This window comes from Neovison vison, chromosome 13 (genome assembly GCF_020171115.1).
Source record: "Neovison vison isolate M4711 chromosome 13, ASM_NN_V1, whole genome shotgun sequence".
In the NCBI taxonomy this organism is placed as follows: domain Eukaryota; kingdom Metazoa; phylum Chordata; class Mammalia; order Carnivora; family Mustelidae; genus Neogale; species Neogale vison.
The window spans coordinates 46,935,491-46,954,906 of NC_058103.1; the positions used below are offsets into that span (position 1 = coordinate 46,935,491).

At 43.4% G+C, this 19,416-nt stretch overlaps 1 protein-coding gene across 1 annotated transcript; it reads right to left on the reverse strand.

Annotated features, from left to right (window-relative positions):
* Positions 1-1,535: 1,535 nt before the first annotated feature.
* Positions 1,536-16,083, reverse strand: PTGER2 (prostaglandin E receptor 2). Its single transcript, XM_044230883.1, has 2 exons — positions 15,226-16,083; positions 1,536-3,658 (listed from the first exon to the last, which is right to left on the reverse strand). The coding sequence occupies exons 1-2, from the start codon at positions 16,066-16,068 to the stop codon at positions 3,437-3,439; spliced, it is 1,065 nt and encodes a 354-aa protein (XP_044086818.1). The 5' UTR covers positions 16,069-16,083; the 3' UTR covers positions 1,536-3,436.
* Positions 16,084-19,416: the final 3,333 nt, after the last annotated feature.

Consider the following 19,416-nt stretch of genomic DNA (forward strand, 5'->3'; position numbering starts at 1 on the left):
GATTTGACTCATGGCAGATTTTAGAAATGAAGCAGCTGGATCACAGAATTAAACCACCTGAACTGGATTTGAATAGTACATTGATTTTATAGGGAATAAAAAATATATATAATCCAAGAAAATTTACTTGACAATTAAAAGAATGGTAAAAGCTCCCCCCTCAAAAAAAGTAACTTTCTGAATTAAAAATTAATGCCCAGTCCATGTCCTTGGTCCCCTGTATAGGCTAAAGCTGTTGTGACTTGCTAAAATAATATTTATTTCCATAGTGTGCATGTACGGTAATAAAAATGTTTTGTGAATTAAAAAAAATCAATTCTAATGCTGTTAGATGATTGGAGTTATGTTATAAATGTGTCCTCAGGGAGGACATCCAATGAAGTTAAGTGTGTGATGGGGCAGAAGACCCGTCATCAAAGACTTAAGTTGCAACACCACCTACATGAGTAGGCACTGTCTGCCCACACATAGAAACTTCTCAGTTGCCGAGGAGACTGCTTCACCATCAGGTCGGGGGTTCTTCCTGAATTCAGAAAACCATGAGTTTGGGCTAAATGAAAGAAACAAACCTTTACATGAGTGCAAGCTAATTGTCTCCCCCTGCCTTTCAATGTCATCAAATTTTAAACCTGAATATATTGGGTTTTTCTCAATTCCAATCAGAGCTGACATCACATGAACATTAGAACAACCCTTTCAAAGTGCGCTGGCATGAGCAGACAGGGATGCCACAAATTTAACTGAAGTACGTCCCAGTGATGCAGACTGGATTTTCCCTGCCTGCCACACAGGGCTTATAGTCTCTGCCAACATGGTGGTTTGGGGTTGGCGCTGTTTCTAGAGCTTTGCTCTGGCTCTAGGTTGTCATGCGTCCAAACCGCTTTGAAATTCAGGTCTTTTGGAGGCTTTCTATAGCGTCTATCAGATCTTTGGAGATTCAAGCCACACTTCAGAACCGGAATTTCCCTGGACCTGGGCCACGGGGAACTGGAAACAATTCAGCTCAGGGCTGACTACTCTGGCCCATCTAGTTCCTGGACACCCAACGTGAGGGCTGGCATTCTGAAGTGAAAATCCACTGTAGTTTCTCCCTTTTCATCCCACTGACTGTCGGGGACAACGAATAAAATTGGTGTCTTTTTTAAATCACAGTTTAGTTCTCTAATATACCAGCCCAAGCTCTGTGTTTTTTATTTAATTTGAAAATGAGTCAGCAAGTGTAAACAGATATATCTGATGGGATGGGATTTTTTAGAAAAGAAATATTTACATATCTATTCTAAGTAATTTTTTTCATTACCTTTAAATCGCCATTAGTAATACAAGATTGACTATTACATAGAATTTTTACGTTCAGTTCCTACTATGTATATGCAGACAAAACAACAGGATTTAGCCATTTAACACAGTGCAAGGAACAGAAGTACATGAGGAAACAAAGCACTAGAAATCTACCAGTTCTTAAATAAATGGCTTAAATTCTTACATATTGGGCCCCCAGAGTGAATCATTGTGTTCCTACCAGTGATAGTATGTCCAAGTGTGCTTTTTCTTTTATTTTAAGTTCTCAGGCATTATTCCAGAATTTTGGGGCAGTGGTAAGGTAGAGTGAAGGATTGTAGTTAACATTCTTTCATTTGGAGGAAAAAATAGTCATTTGATAAAAGAAATCAATCTTCCAGATTCAAAGTAACTTCAGAATTTTATGTTTAGGAATTACCCATGAGCATAATTAATCCTATTTAGAACAATCTCTTAACTTTAGAATACTTGTGTCCAGGGAAGATTTATTTATATGTCCAGATTTCAGTTAAGTTAAATTGTGCCTGGTTTGTTTAAATTAGTATTAAAAAAACCCATTTATTTATTCTTTTAAAAATAAGAGCTGATTTGACATAGACTGTGTCTGATGCTAGATTGGTTTGGAATCACTTTAAGTGATTAGATAATTTGATAACTACTTATACGAAATGGTTTTGCGTAAGCAATTCAATGAGACCTTGGAAAAAACTAGCATCTCTCTCTCTCTTTTTTAATAATAGCTATCCTGTAATAACATGCACTGCAAAATAAATAAATAAATAAATAAGGTGGTTCTACTGTTTGGAAGATCATGCTGTACGGAAAGAAAAAAATGCTCTAATACCAAGTACTATACTGAATATTTTGACATCTAAATTACAATACAACCACACTTTACAAACTTGTCTGCCAAAATAAATATATTTTTTCCACTTTTCTCTTATTAAAAATATTATAGCTACTCTAGGAACTGTTATTTGGGGGAATTCATCAAATACTACCCCATTTTCCATTTTTGTTTCATAGTTTATTTTCCTGACATTTCAGATGAGTTTACACAGTAACTAAGATGATTAAAGAGCGCAAATTCACTGAAATATTTTGATGCCGGGTTTACACCATGCTAAACGTTTAGATTTAGAAACGTATTAAAATATGACTCACTATTGCATGATTTCCTATATAGTATGAGTCAAACTGTGTTTCCTGGATAAAAATGTAGATGCATGAGTTTTGCTACAAGACAGTCATATTATCAAGTAGATATTAGTCACAGCCTCAACATGAGCAATAGAAGAGTTTTTTTAATTCTAGTATTTGGCCACATTTCCCCTCCCTGAAAAGAGAATGAAAAGTATTAATCAGAATTAAAACTCTTTTAATAGCCTATTATTTCTTGTTGAGAGGAAAATTCCAGAAGTGTTCTTGATTACCCTTAGCACAATGGACGTTATAAAATAAATACCTAATACTTTGACACACAGCTTCTAGAGGACTAGTGAAACGGTGACGTTAACCAGCTGAGCCCACTGTTCCACGCGTAATACCGTGGTGACCAGAGAGACCTCCCATATACACAAATAGGATGGTACAAAGTGCCTGTGATTTCCAAATTCATTGGCCAAACAAAGGGTTTGTTAAGCAACACAAGACACCAGTCTCAGCTGCTTCCACACATGGCCTTTCTAGAGGAGACACACAAAGTTTCATTTGGTCTGACTGCACGCTGCGTGTTTATAACGGCAGTAGCTAGAAGATTAAAATAGAAAACACTGTAACTATTTAGAGTTTTAAACAAATTTCAAAACCACATGCTTTCTCACTCAAGGGGGAAGTTTAAATCAAAAGGCAACTGGATCCTGAACGCGGTTGGTTTTTCCTCCAAAGACCAACCTCCTTGACTTGCTCATTGAGGGCAGGTTTTACAGATCCTTCTGACAACTTCCATGAAGTGCCTTGTCAGCACCTCTGTAGCCCCAGCCGCTGCTGAAAGGTTTGTTCACTCTGTTTTATTAGGAGAGTGTCGTTGGGTTTGCAAACTTACTTTTTTCATTTCTCCATGCAGCCATTTCAAAATGATCTTCCAGATGCTGGCTAACGAAGCACTTCTTAACTACTGGTGGCGAAGGTCAATCTACTTATTGGCATTTGGCTGTATAGAACAGGAAGTCTGTGCTGCGTCTCGTGTTCTTAATGAAACCCGACAACAGAGGACTGAACGCATTAGTCTCAGAACAGGAGGCCTAAGGATGGCAAAGACCCAAGGGTCAATTATTGAATTGATGGATAAAAATCTAAGAGCTTGGAGGTCCCACTTGTTTTTTCGGGAAGAGGTTTGATCCATATATGCAAAAATCTGTAAGAAGCAAAGAGGAAAAATGATATTAGTTTTATACTGCATCCATAGACAGGCTTAGAGTGTGTGCAATTTCTTAGGATTTCAGAGCAAAATGGTTTTTTTGTGGGCCAGGGGTGGTGACAGATGGGTAGTGAAATCTCTGTAGATTTCCATGCTTATTCCTGACAAAACCTGTGAAATGTAGGTATTGTCTCCTTTTGACAGATGAGAAAGTGAACTTCAGGAGAGGTAATAACAATATGTTACATTTACGTCCAAATATTTAATCTGATTTAATTATCACAGTCCAGTGAAAAAAGGTACCTAGAGCATGGGTTCTGGACATGGGCCTGCCTGGGTTTCAATCCTGGATGCCTATATAGCTCTGGAACCACAGGAAAAAAAACTAAACTCTTTGTGCCTCAGTTTCTACATCTTTAAAATGGGTGATAATGAGAGCAGAACCTACTTAGGTTTGTTGGGAGGATGACAGGAAGTAGTATGTGTATGTAAATTAAAACAGTGCTTGCTCAGTAAGTATCTCACAACATTGTCCAAACCTCCAGATTATCAGTGAGGACACCAACATGCAGAGAAGCTAGGTGACTTGCCCAAGTTCCCAGAGCTGCTTAGTTGGCAGAGTCAGGACATGAATTCCAACTTCCTTGAACTAGTAAAGGGCTCAACCATGGGCCATGTTCAGATAGCCTGTATTAGAACAAAGGCCTTTGAACAATGTCCCAAATACTGGAACCCTGACATATCTTTGCACGCTGACTGCTGTTTTCAAATGGGTATACCAGCTATTTTGTGATTCCTTATATATTTTGGGATCAATGCAGCTTTTTGGTCAGATTGAAAGGAAGAGAAAAGTACATGCTCGATAAAGATCAAACATTACACAGCTTACAGAAAGAGGAAAATAAATGGAAATAACTTCCAGTCTTTTTTTTTTTTTTTTTTTTAAGATTTGAGATACACAGAGAAAGAGAGAGAGAGAGCATAGGAGTAGGGGTTGGGGGGAGAGAGAGGAGAAGCAGACTCCCCACTGAGCAGGGAGCTGGACTCAGGGCTCCATCCCAGGGCCCTGGTATCGTGACCTGAGCTGAAGGCAGATGCTTAACCAACTGAGCCACCAGGTGCCCCTCATACACAATCTTTGAAACCAATTTCTTTGTAATGCTCTAGGGACTTTCTTACTCGTGGGAACCTGTGCCTTAGAGAGCTACGACTTCATTCCTCCACACTCCTTTGCCAGAAAAAGGAATGGTTTGTTTCCTTTCCCCCTGGTACTTATTCTGCAGACATCTGGCAACTGGATATACAAAGCGCATTGCAGGGAAGGAGAAGAGTAGTCATCTTCGGGTTGCTTATGTTAGGACAAGAGCGGGAAGGTTTGGCAGCCATAGGTGTTTATGCCAGAGAATCTTGGAATAGGGAATGGAGGAAAGGCTTGGCACATGAGCAAGGAAAAAGAAGAAGGGATGGCGAATTTCCCTGATTATGCAGAAAAGAGGAAAGTTAGGGGGGAACATGCAAGGAAGCAATCATTTTCTTGTCAGCCAAACTATTTTGGCTGAGAAATATACAATACTTACTTATATGGTATATCTAAGAAGTGATCTGGGAGTTTAGCTATTCAGGATGAGAGCATACAGAAGTCTGATAGATTCAAGTATATTCGTTACCACACACACGTACAACTGCCACTCTGTTGGAGAAAAAGTCTGCAGGGGAATTTATGGTCGAGCTTCGCCACAGCGTACGATGACAGTGAACTGGCCAGCCATACTGGGCAATAAGGAGAAGGTTCAGCACTCCGGTGTCACACGTGGAGATGAGTCAGGTTTTCATTGGTAAATGACCTCTATGGTATCATAGTTCCTGATCTCGTTAGAGGGTGACAGAGCAATGAGAAGTGAAAAATGGTTTTAGAGGATGAAGCAATTCTGTGCTATTTGTTTCTTTTCTTTTTCAACCACTGTGCTGGGTAATTTTTAGAAATGCTTAAAATTTGCATTTCAGGAGGTGATCAAGATTTTGTAGAAGACCATTTCTTCTTTGACATTGGGAAATTGACCCTTGAAGTTCCTCATGTAAGTTTTGTCTTCTCCTACCTCCCCATGTTTTCCCTTTGGTTCTTGTCTCTTGCCTAGAGTCCACCATTTTTGATACTGTGGATCCTGAGTTTGTTTTTATTTTTTTATTTATTCATTTTTAGATATTTTATTTATTTGTTTGACAGAGAGAGGAGCACAAACAGAAGGAGAAGCAGAATTCCTGCTGAGCCCAGGCTCCTGGGATCATGACCTTAGCTGAAGGCAGACCCTTCACCAACTGAGCCAGCCAGGCACCCCCTGGGATTGTTTTTAATTGTAAAATATACCTAGCATAAAATCTTCCATTTTAACCATTTTCAAGTGTATCATCAGTGGCATTAAGTACATTTATATTGTTGTGCAACTATATTGTCTATGTTTTTTATTTTTTGTGTATAAAGTTGTTTTGACATCTTAAAAGTTTTCTGGCTGTGAAGAGATTGCCCCTCCCCAGGGCTACATTCTTTATGTGTGTGTGTGTGTGTGTGTGTGTGTGTGTGTGTGTGTAAAATGTATTATCAGGGCTACATTCGTAGGAGACAGGGAAGTGCTTGCCTAAAGCAGTCCTTTGATATGCAAAATAACCAAGCCAAACCCACCCCCACTTCATCGGGTCCTGTATCCCAGGAGGCAATATTCTTTGGTAGAGACCCAAGCTGTCCTTCTGCTCCTCCTCCTTCTGCCTCCTGACCTACGCTACTATTTTCCTTTGTGGCCCTGGTGTTTGCAGTGCTTCCTGCTCCTAGGACCTGTGAGTAGGATAAACTTTATTTTCCCGAGCCTCTCCTGTGCTCCTTTTGTAGCTGCCCCTCACCGGCTCACCACCATCCACCTCCAGAACCTGTTTTCATCACCCCAAACTGAAACCTTATACCCATTAAGCCATAACTCCACATTTCCCTCTCCCTCCAGCTGATCCTAGGTTTTAAGTAAAGGCTGACACAACTGAGAGGTCAATTAATTAGCAACATTTCAGTGATATTCTGGAAATCAGCCTCAGAGGCTGATAGAATTTATACATGTTCTTGCATACACTAATTTGCTATAAGAAAAAGCTACACAAGTCAAGTGAGCCTAACGGATAAGGCATTGGCCTCCTAATTTCTTAGGACAGCCTTGCTCTGTAGGGCTTTGCTAAGAACAGAGAGTTTGTTTTGATACCTACAGAGTGATCTGGATGAAACTCAGTGTCCTTTAGATTCATTTTCTATAGAAAGAATTCTTTCAGACTCCCGTGGAAAGCCATTGTGGTACTGTGTCCTCCTCCTCAGAAGGACTTTAGTTCTTCTGAGCTACTTCCCTACTGTTAGTGCAATTCCATCTATATGTTAGAACAAATGAGAACCCTGTTTGTTTGTTCATTGAAATCATCCGAGGATTGTTAAGACTACTCTGATGACTTGCTCCCACCCCCAGAGACTCTGATTTAATTAATCTGGACTGGAACATGGGTAGCAAAGGTTTTAAATCAACCTGGGTGATTCCAACGTGCAGCTAAGGCTGAAAACTTCTGTTTTAGAACCTTCACCCAACACCAGAAACAGTTTAAATTATTCACTTATCACACTTAAAATCAAAAGACCCGCTTAGGCCTGGTCAAACAAATGACTTTGAGCTTGCAGAATCCAGTTTCTGGTTATTAATATGCCATATGATTTTCCTTTGGAAATGGAACCCTATGAAGATAGCAGTGAAAATTTACTGAAGGCCTACGTGAGCCGGGCACGGAGCTAAGCAGTTTGTAGGTCTTATTGTTTAATTCTTACACCAACTTGCAAAATATTGTTATTCCTGTTTTAGAAAGGAGGAAATCAGGGCCTAGAATATTAGTTACCATGCCCCGAATCACACTCCAGGTAAGTAGGGAAGTCACAGAACCACACTCAAGAAGTGGGACCAGAACTTTCCTTTTAAGCACTACACTCTCTGCCACCATCTACATAAAAAGCCTGCAATGTGGGGCGCCTGGGTGGCTCAGTCGGTTAAGCGTATGCCTTCAGCTCAGGTCATGATCCTGGAGTCTTGGGATCAAGCTGTCCTACAATCACGGCCCTTGTCTGGGGGCTCGCTGCTTAGTGGGGAGCCTGCTTCTTTCTCTCCCTCTGTTGCTCCCATTGCTTGTGCTGTCTCTCAAATAAATTAATTAAATTAAAAAAAAAAAAAAAGCCTGTGATGTAAAGTCTCACATGAAGTTCACCACGAACTGATTATGGTTTAGTAAGAGCCCTTTTTGCAAAGGTGTCACAAAGGTTTGTGGGTATGACTGTTCCTGTTTATCGATTTAAAAACCATGGCTATATCTACTTGTCTTTCTTTGGGGCTCTTCTTTCCTTCACACATTTTTTGTAATCTACATAATACATGTCTGCATGGTGCTTCACATGTATAATTTATATGTGTGTGTAAATACATTGGATGTTTACTAAGACTTTTTTTTTAATTTTTCACTTGCATTTTTAATTTAAATTCAATTAATTAACATGTAATATATTATTAGTTTCAGAGGTAGAGGTCAGCGATTTATCAGTCTTTTTTTTTTTTTTTAAAGATTTTATTTATTTATTTAACAGAAAGAGATCGCAAGAAGGCAGAGAGGCAGGCAGAGAGAGAGGAGGAAGCAGGCTCCCTGCGGAGCAGAGATCCCGATGCAGGACTCGATCCCAGGATCCTGGGATCATAATCTGAGCCAAAGTCAGAGACTTTAACCCACTGAGCCACCCAGGCGCCCAGCGATTTATCAGTCTTAATGAAGATTTGGATGCTCAATCGACTGAGCCACCCTGGCACCCCCTCTCTCCTTCACACTTTGCACAGTTAAATTGCAGGCACAGATTATCATATGTTTACCTGCCTTGTGAAAGACATTCAGGTGACCTGGCTATGGCTTTATAGAATCCATTCTTTTTTTTTTTTTTCTTAAAGATTTTGTTTATTTATTTGACAGAGATAAAGCACAAACACGGGGAGGAATAGAGAGAGAGGGAGAAGCAGGCTCCCTACTGAGCAGAGAGCCAGATGCAGGGCTCAATCCCAGGACCCTGGGATCATGACCTGAGTGGAAGGCTGACATGTAACCAACTGAGCACCCAGGCGTCCCTATATGATCCATTCTTTAAAAACTTGGGTGTCTACGATAGTTCAAAAAAATTTTTTTTTTAACATAAAACTTGTGGGGACAGTATTTTCCAGGTATATGAGGTTTTAAAGACATCCCTTCCCTCAAATCCCAGGTGCTTTGTGGTGGAGGGAACAGGAACCTCTGTCCTTTTGGAAAAAAAGACTGGGGCATGGATATGGCTCTGGTACTTAAGAGCGTTCCCTGCCTTGTGCTTCAGGTGATCCCAGGGCTGGACATAAGAGAGTTAATGCTAAAGTTTAGAGTTCTGGGCTTGTATATTCCAGGGTGATGGCTCTTAATTCTTTGAAAAAAATGATGAGCACGAAGGACCCTCCCCAGAAGGCAAGATTTTACAAATGATTTCAAAGTGATCCAAGTGCTGTCTGTGGAGTATAGGAGGAAGCTTTGTCCATGGGAAGTTTTGGCCTTCTGCAAATGCACTTTCCCTATTCCTGGCCCTTCCCATCCCCCATGTGTCCTAACTGCAGACGACTTCAGTCTAGCATTCTGTTAGAGGGGGCCAATTTTAGGCAGCAAATTATTCTGAGAAAAATGAAGCTTGTTATATCTTGGTCATATAAACTGAGGCACAGTGGATGTAAGCTCAAGATAAGGATGGGGTTTTGTGGTCAGAAAGTACCAAATAGAGGACAGGAGATGCCAATGGAAACTGAGCAGACAAAGTTGCAGATTAACTGGGTCTTAAACCTTTAGGCGGAAAGAAACTTGTCTTCCTAAGCACCGTATCTCTGGAGATCAGTCCCTTACCATTTCTATCCTATCCTATCCTATTCCATTCCATTCTTTAAAAAATATATTTTTTTTATTTATTTATGAGAGAGAGAGAGAACACAAGTGGGGAGGCACACTGAGCAGGGAACCTGATGTGGGATTGGATTCCCAGGACCCCAAGATCATGGCCTGAGCCAAAGGTAAACACTAACTGACTGAGCCAACCAGGCACCCCCTTTATTTTTAACTTAATACTGTGATGGGTTCTTGACATGCCAAAAAAAGAAATACACCATCCCTAAAAGCTGTTTTTCTTTAAGCTGAGGACCTGGCCTTAATCATCTGAAACAGCAGTGATGAACGACTTGACCAATGGTGTAGACATAATGCACAGCTTTTTTGGGGGAAAAGGACTATGGTTCTTGCTGTCTAAATTTTAAAAACTGAGTGTAACTGGGTCTTTACTCACAACCCCCATTTTACAAAGGCAAAGGAAAAGGTGTCGAATGAAAGCACTCAGAGAGGAATGTTCTCTTAAAAGTCACTTGCTTTAAAATCATTTCACCAATGCCCAAGCATATCACTGGTGATGCAGAAATGATAAAGGGGTTTCCAGTAGTTCATGGATATAACTTAAAATATTACCAGCAAATTCACTGTGGTTATACATGAAGAGTTCTGAATTCCTCTTTTATCCCTACTAGAACTGTGGTATTTTGCATGTACGTAATCAACAAATTTATATGTTTTACAATTCCCATTCACATTACATTTTATATGAAAAGTTCCAGGAATGAACAGGAAACTCCAGAACTATTTACTTGAGTTTGTTCTGTATTTTGAAGATCATATTTCAACTAATCAGATTTACCTAGAAATTATAGCCCTAAAGAATTTCTAAAGAGGAAGACAATTTTAGAATGAGCCAATAGTTCACTTTTGAAATTTTAGAACTGAATAAAATATTCTAATATCAAGGAGAAAGCAGTTTAAAATGACCAGCAGCTGTCCACAGCTCTTGGCAAAGTAGGAACCAAGCAATTTGACATGCGTTGAAAATTCAAACACAAATAGTATCTGAGGCAAGAATAGAGGTCTGATATATTTTCTGTGTTCTGTTCCATTTCAGGAAGAAAGTTTCTATTTATCCCTGTGAAATGATGGCAACAGCTGATCAACTTAAGGAGGAATTCATTAATTTATACACTATCTTATTAGTACATAAACAGTTTGGAGTATGTTGTTGGTTCCATGCATGATTTCATATTGGGCAGCCAAAATAATGCCATTTCCTAACCACAACATACTTTTTTTTAATAGCATAAGAAATGTTTTATGTGTACCAACAGAAGATTTTATGTGAGGGGTAATCTGATTATTTCTTAATTTAGACCAGCATTTATATTAGCCAATCTCCTTCAATCTCGGTCTCAGCCTTTCAATTCATAGGACTGTGGAGAAGAAAAAAGGAACCGCACACTTGGCCCCAGCTCAGGTCCCTTGATCGGGATGGAAAAACGGTCTTTGCCATTTTATTTTTAAACTGAATAAGGTGAGGGGGCCCGTGGGTGGCTCAGTTAGTTGAGCATTGACTCTTGGTTTTGGCTCAGGTCATGATCTCGGGTTGTGGGATAGAGCTCCTTGGGCTCCCCACCCTTCAGCCCGGAGTCTGCTTGGGATACTTTCCACTTCTGCTCCTCCCCCACCCCATTGGGGTGTGCGTACGCATTCTCTCTCTCTCTCTCTCTCTCTCAAAAAAAAAAAAAAGCTAACAAGTTGGAATCAAGACAAAGTGATCCAGATATTTATAACATCCTCACCATTCCTTTGTGAAATCTTGGGTTACTATTACACATTTCCCCTGAAAGAAGTACTTTTCCCTCTGATAGTACTGTGGTTAAGAGGAGAAGCTCTGCATTTTTAAACTGTCTGGCTTTGAGCCCTCCAGCTCCAGTGATCAGTAGCTGGGGGACCCAGGGCATTATTGGTCTCATCTGTAAAAAAGAAACAGCAGTACCATCTATTTTGCAGGTTGTTGTGGAGATAATGGGTTAGTGTATATAAAAATTAGCACTCAAAATATTAGCCATTTTGATGTTGATAATAATGATATTTGAAGGTTGAATTTGACTTAATCCCAGGGTGCTGGTATTTTCCATTTTGATAGTTTTTACTGCCAAACATTGGAAGTCCTAGACTGGTGTTCTTGGAGGAAGCAGTCATTCTAACCTGCCCTTCCCTTGGAATAACACTGACACGATTATATCCAGGTGTCTTAAGTTCCCCACTCTCCTCCTTCCCTCACTACTGGAGTGCTGGAAAAGGCTGGTGCCCCACTGGGTACACAGCTGTGAAATCTCCTCTTTCCTGGGCCAGTGATGTGGCCTACTTTTGAGGGACATAGAAAGCAGTTCTGTAATCCTGAGGAAGAAACAGACAGAGATAGAGTAGATTGCTAGCACTTTCTGGGAACAAGGAAGTCAATTAGTTGTAATAGCTCATTAATAATCACTTTATAGTGATTACATTTTGAAGTGATAATGTTTTGGATATACTGGCTTAATATAAGATATTGATTAATTTTTACCGTTTCTTTTTGAAGAAGATTATGTTTCTTTTTATTTTTTGTTGTTTGGCTAATAGAATATTTAAAATCCCATATGTGGCTCAACTGTACTTCTGTTGGACTGCATATGTTCTGTTGGAGAAACAGGAGAATTTCTGAAGACAACCACAAGTCTTTGCCTTGTCTAACAGCATCCCAGTTAGGATGTATGAAAATTATTCCTGCCTTGTGTGGGAGATGGGTATGGGCCATTTCTACACAATTTTCATGTAGACCAAATAGATGAAAAGGACATGAGGGGAAAGTGCCCCTCCCTGAGCGCCCATGGCAAGCATTCTGAAATAGCAGAATGAATGCACCAAATGGTAGCTATGACTTTGGAATCATCTGATAAGATCTCCAGGAGATAGTAAAAATCAGGATACTATAGCATTTTATAAGGTTTAAAGTGCCATGTAAATGAAATTTTCTAACAAGGGCCAGTAATTTATTGACAAAGTAAAATTAGTCAATGGTCGGTGTAAATTTCCTTACTAAAAGACAACTTCAAGGTACAGTTCAAATATCTATTTGGTACCTGGTGAGTTACCCATTCTGCGTCTAGATAATATGTCATGTTAGCCCCAAGGCAAGGATGAGCATGTCTGGCTTTCCGATTATGTTCACTCCAGGCTTTTCCTTTACTTTTTGAGAATCTTTGCAATGCATACATTCAGAAGCAAATCCGGATAATATTTGCTGATAGTGTCAATGCCACTATCGTAAGGGGCCCTCATAATCTTCATCTGGTGTCCTCAAGCCATAAACAGACAATCTAAATAAAAATACAGCTTCAAAGCAAACCTCCTATTACCCTACTCCTTCTAACCAGACTTCTAGCTCTAAGCCCCTTCCACTTGGCAACTCTGGAGCTTCCCTTAATAGTAAATAAAGGAGAATAAATATTCATGTCAGTGTGTGTGTGTGTGTGTGTGTGTGTATGTGTGTGTTTACACAGGGAGACTTGAAAATCAACATATAGCAATGACTGAGTTCCCATGATAAAAGGCAAATTTACTTGAAAACAGGGGAACCTGTTGAAAATCACTGCCTTTACGTTTGATAATATATTTATGCAACGGGTTAGTCATGATCAAAGGAAAGATCTTTTTCTCCTCTTCTCTTCTTCTAAAGAGCTTAGGGAATAATAACCCTGTTCACAAGTCTGTGGTCCCCTCGGAACCCATTCCTAAGCTATTTAAGTGGCTGGGGGTATGGGGTATTTTTAAATACACACTCAGAAATCACAGATGAGACTCCAATAACTTATTTCCCGATTCTCATCAGGCTAAGACCATCACTGCCCAACTCAGAAGGGGTTTATGGCCTCTAAGTTGGATTCTAAGTTGTTTAGTGGAACTGGAAATGCTTATTCTCTCATAGATACAGGTTCTGTGTCTTTGTCCTGACCCAAAAAAGTTGATTTAATTCCTAACATGACATCAAAATTTTCTACTAGTAAAATAAATGCATAGAAGTCATGCTGGTTTCTACATCACAGCCCTTCTGCTGTACAAATGCCCCAGTTCAGGGTGGAATGGAAGAGGTGGGGTCCCATAGTGCTACCTCCTTTCATAAGGGGGTACCTTCCTGTCCTTATGGATTCAGACCAGCTTCTGCCCTGACAGAGAATGGGGTAGGAGTGTGAGGACAAGGGGGACCAGGGAGAAGAGAACATGGTTATGAATCAGTTCATTTAGGAGGACAAGTGTCCTTCCCCCCAACCCCGGGAGGAGGAGCATATGAAGATAATCAACAGTGATGGAGGCCAAAAGTGAGGTAAAGTTACTTCTTTAGTTTCTACGGTCAGACCTGGTAACGTAGGCACTGACTATCTCTTTCTTTCCTCCAAGACTGTGGCAGGAGGGAATCACTGCCAACTGCTTACTCCCTGTTAGTCAGTCTTTTTCTTTTGAAGAGCAGGAAGCGGGACTACCAAGACTCCTCCTCCCCAGCTTCTGGAAAGGGGCCATGCTCAGACACATCTGGGGCTCTGTTACCTGCGTTACACCTGGGGAGGCTCCAGTTCATAGCATCACAGAACTAACAGCTAAGCTTGCCCCAGACTAAGACAGCAGCCATTACCAAACCTGGGCTCCTGTCTTCAGTTCCCTGGGGCAGCCTCTCGCTTGCTGGGTCACGGAACAAGCTGGATGTGCTTAACTCTCCCATCCCTAAGATGGACCAGCCATTCCTGTATCTGGCTTTGTGCTCAACAAATGCATGTCTATAAGGTGAAGAACACCTATAGATATATCTGATAGTGATATGAAGAGGATATTTCATAAGGAAGTACAAATGTGTCCTTTAGAGGAATTGCAAGAGTTCGGCAAGGGGTTTCTCCAAGCAACCATCTTTCCCTTTAATTATCATTATGGACATAATATAATGTCCACATGGCCCCAAAGGATTATGCTCCTAATATGTAAATTGGGAAACTCCTAAAGTCTGTGATTGTTGAACTTTTAGGACAAGTAACGAATGCTCTAAACTTACCAACAGGGATGTTTCTCACCTAGGGCGAGAATGGCAGTTGGAAGGTTGGGTGTTGGGTACCACCTTTTGTGTTGGGAGAAGGCGAAAGCACGGAGAGTTCGCACCAGTGGGTGGAGAACACCTAGGGGTGAACTGCAGCCCAGGGAAGTCAAGCTGTAGCTGATACCCATCCACAGGTGGAAGGGCCGGCCTCTCCTCAGGCAGAAGCCAGGCTGGCAGAGGCTGACAAGGACCTATCCCTCTCCCCCTTTTAACTCTAGGCGGGGAGTCTGGGCCGGCTTAGCGGAGGGTCAAGGATCCATCTCAGGGGGACTATACTAGGTGTGAGAAACACTAGCACAGATCCACCAAAGGTTAGGGGAGGAAGGAAGTGGGACAAAGGTGAGAAGCGAGAGGAGAAGGCTCTAGACCTCAAGAATCAGAACGTGGTTTTACAAATTGCAAAGGTAAGACGGTGGAAAGTGTGGGAGGCAGAGGGTAGAGAGTGAAAAGGCTGCTCCGAGCGGGGCTGCGGAAAGGAAGCGAGTTAACTTACCGTGAAAGGTAAGGAGCAGACCGCAAAGGTGATGGTCATAATAGCCAGGAGGATGAGGTGGTCCGTCTCCTCCGCCATGGACACCCTTTCCCCTCTCCTGCGGGCCCCAGGGCCGTCCCGGCAGCTGCCCAAGGAGGGTCCGCAGCGACTTCTCCTGCTCCGACGGTGCATGCGGATGAGGTTGAGGATGACACTGAAGTTGCAGGCGAGCACCGCGACGATGAGGAGCAGCAGCACGGTGGCGTAGAGCCGCAGGTACGTGGTCTGGCTGTGCTGGATGAAGCACCACGTCCCAGGGCAGTACTGGACGTACTTCTCGGGATCCAGCAGCGGCAGGGAGCAAAAGAGCAGAGAGACCGTGTAGATGGTGGGCAGCACCGCCAGGCCGCCTCGGCGCGTGACCCAGCGCTGGTAGAAGTAGGGGTGCCCGATGGATAGGTAGCGCTCCAGGGCCATGGCGAAGAGCATGAGCATAGTGGCCAAGCTGAAGAAGGTCATGGCGAAGGCGAAGTAGATGCATACGCGGCGCTCAGGCGCCAGGGCCACCAAGGTCTGGTTCCGAGCGTAGGAAGCCAGCACCACCGGGCTGATGAGGCAGGTCCCAAGCAGGTCGGTGAACACCAGCTCTGTCACCAACACGTGGAACAGGGAGATAGAGTTCCCGCGCCCCGCGCTGCGTCCCGCGTCCCCCCGCCAGCGGCGCGCCAGCAGCGCCAGCGCGATGAGGTTCCCCAGCACCCCGGCCGAGAACATCACCGAGCTGATGGCCGGGCTTTCGCCGGAGGGGAGCGACTGCAGAGACTTGCAGTCCTCCCGCGAGGAGTCTTCGGAGGTATTGCCCATGGTGGAGTGCCGGGAGGAGAGATGCGCCCTCCTCTCGCGGCTCGTACCTGGGAGGAGCAGGGTCTGAGAGCAGAAGCGCTCCGAGAAGCTGAGGGAAAGGAGGAGGGACCCAAGTCCACAGCCCCCTTCCGGCCCCCTGAGCGCCCAGGGCGGACTCGGCCCCAGGGCTCGCGGTGCTCTCGGAGAGGCCACCACTAGGCTGCAGCATCCGGGCGGCGCCCCGGCCTCCGCAGCTGATCCGCACCCACCTCTGCCGGGAGCCCGCACCGCGGGGGCAGCCGTCACCGCTTCCGCACCCTCCCGGGGTTGGACCCAGACGTCGGGTCACAGCGCCAGGGGCTAGCGCCCTCCAGCTACCCAAGTGGACCGCGCGCACTCCCGTTGGGAGCACCGCGAGTCCCTCACCCGGGAGTGAGAGAAGAAAGGGCGGGAGCGCGGACCCCGGGGTGTCCCCCTCCTCTCCCCGATCCGTTCCCTCGGGATTGGGTGCTGGAAGCCGCGCGGCCGCCGACCTTGGCTAGGACGCGTTTAGCCCCAGCAAAGGGCCGGGAGGGAGTGCGGGGCACTTGTGGGGTGTGCGCAGAATTCACCGAAGGCAACAACAGGATAGCAAAGTGACTCACCAAACGATAGAGAAGTTAGAAGGACCCTGTCCTGGGAGATGAGTATAAGTATTTGGAGCAACAAGCACCAAAGACCGCGTGCAGTTGGACCAATATGTTCTTTTCTCTTTCTTTAGACATTCTCAGGAAGATCAACTTAGAGGGCGGGACCCAAATTAGGAGGAAGTGAAAAGCTCGCCTGGTTGTCCAAGGAACCAAACTTTGCCGCCGCTGAGCTGTCTGTTGCCCTGCTGCTTTGATTCGGTTGCCAGCATTTCGCCTTTTCCTATGTCAACATCATAACGGATAACCACTTGTTTAAGCAAGCCAGAAAAGAAAGAAAGAAAAAGAAATGTTCCTTATGTGTAGAATTGTTTGTGAACACAGCTTGAAATCATTGCTCATTGTACTCTCGTCAAGCACAGTCTTGAAAAAAGCTCTTGTTCAGGATTAATTCTTTCAGGTTAACGGTGCAGAGCACATCTGGAAAGACGGATTCCTCCTAAAGCTTATTAGTAAGTGGCCAGTTTTAGAAACTAGAGCTGACAAAAGTGGTTGTCCGCCACCCCCATTGTCACAATTGCAGACTCCTGAAAATGGGCTGGTGTTTAAAACTGTTTGAACAAACAAAATCCAGTGTGACAGACAAGGGGGGGGTAATTGCATTCTGTAAGGAAAGTCATATTCACGTGGGGAAGGAGGAAGAACTGGGAGATGGAAGGATCTGCATAGGGAATAAGCAAGGGGTAAAAGTCCTCATGGTGGAATAACGAAAACATCAGGTGCTGAAGAACACATCTTACCACAGCCCGCTTGCTCTCCATGAATATTTTAGCTCACCTTGATAACTCTAGCCTGGGGACTGGAATGGAGATGAGGCTCCCAACAGGGCAAGTTCAAAGGGAGTCTACTTTTCTCATATAAGAAGTTCAACAGTCACAGGTGGCTGAGCCTCCCAGAGAACCAGTCTCTTTCTGATCTCTAGCCTTTCATACCTAGCATGCTGTCTACATGTCCTTCCTTGTGTAGTCACCAGTCACTGCTCAGATCGGTCAGGATGCAACCAGAGAAACAGAACCACTGTAAGTGATGAAGAATGAGAGATTTATTATTAGGCACTAGACCTGTGCTCTTCAATATGGTAGCCACCAGCCACAGGTGGCAGTTTAAATTTAGATGAGTCAAAATTAACAGTGTAGTTTCTCAGTTGCACTAGATACACTTCAAGTGCTCAGTAGCCATATGCATGTGATTAGTGGCTATCATATTGGGCAGCTTATATACAAAACACTTCGGTCATCACAGAAGCTCTATTGGAGAGTGATGCATTAGACACTACATGATTGTGGGAGCTCCTGGAGAAGGCCATGCAAAGCTGTTTGCTGTTTTTGGTTCTAGCCCTGACCGAACCGGAAGTTACCATAGGTCAGACCGAATGGTGGTCAGGGTAGAAAGCTGGTTGTGGATGAAAGCACGTACAGGCTTGGGACCTACAGTGCTAAATTAGAATTCAGAAACAACTAGAATCTTCAAAGACAGAGCAGATTTGTGTGTGTCTCTTACTACCTCTGACCTTGATAATGCAAGTGTATTGTGGGAGAAGCTGGCACCCTTCATGGGGCTACACTTGCACTTGGCTTAGGATGCAGAGATGCTGAAGGAGATCTGATGGCAGCTGGAGCCCACGTGCTGCCTCATACCAGCAAGGTGAGCTGGCAGATCAGTGACAATGTACCAGAGTTATCACCGTGTCTGGAGCCCTGCATTGTCCTTCAGAGCATGAAAACCGTGGCTGCTGCTTCCTTGATGCCTTCTCAGTCTCATACAACACTTCTCTTGTGGCTAATGTTAGCTTTGAATTTGGCCAGTATTCTGAAGCACAGATCCTGTTCAGCTGAGTCCACTTGGTATAAAGCTACTGCATGCCCCACAGGTCCAGGCATCAAGTCTGCACGGAAAGCAGAGCGTGAGAAAGACACAGCCACTGTGAGCTTGCTCTCTCTTGTGCCTGTTTCTTTCATCAGAAAAGCTGCTTTTCCAGAAGTACCCTCATAGCCTTCCCTTCGTGTCTCATTAGCCAGAATTTGGTAAAATGTCCACTTCTTAGCTCCAAAGGAGGCTATTGAACATTTCCGGCTTCTTCCAGAGTAGAGGCAGGCCGGGGAGAAGGGGCTGGGAGTGGCATTGGGTTAGTCAGCCAGCAGTGTCTGCTGCAGATCTTGCAGTGAACTCGCATCTATCCCCCCCGCCCCCCCTCGTTACAGCCAGAGAGGAAGTGCAAGAACACCCATTCTGAGTCTTTCATTTGCAGCTCAAGAAACTGACGCTCAGGAAAGTTGAGTATCTTACCCAAGGATACATAAAGGTAGTGCAAAGCTAGGAGTATGGAGGCCAGACCATCTCATTTACATTACAGATCTCTGCATATTGCACGCACTGTCCATCTAAGGCCAGAAAGGAGCACTTAGCACAATACCCATCCTCGGTGAGCATTAGTGCTCATTGGCAAGTCACTCAACACAATTTAGATGTTACTGTTTGCCTGACGTATTGATAAATTTTGAAAGGATTACACATATCCAGTATGACCAAAGAGAGAGAAAGGGGCTCGCTGTTGATGGAAGTGTGAGTGTGGGTACAACCTTTCTGGTAAGAATGGTTTATTAATTATCACAAACTTAGAATATGCTTTGGCCCAGAAATAATGTTATAGAAATGTACTGCCTGAAGGAGACATAATCTGGAA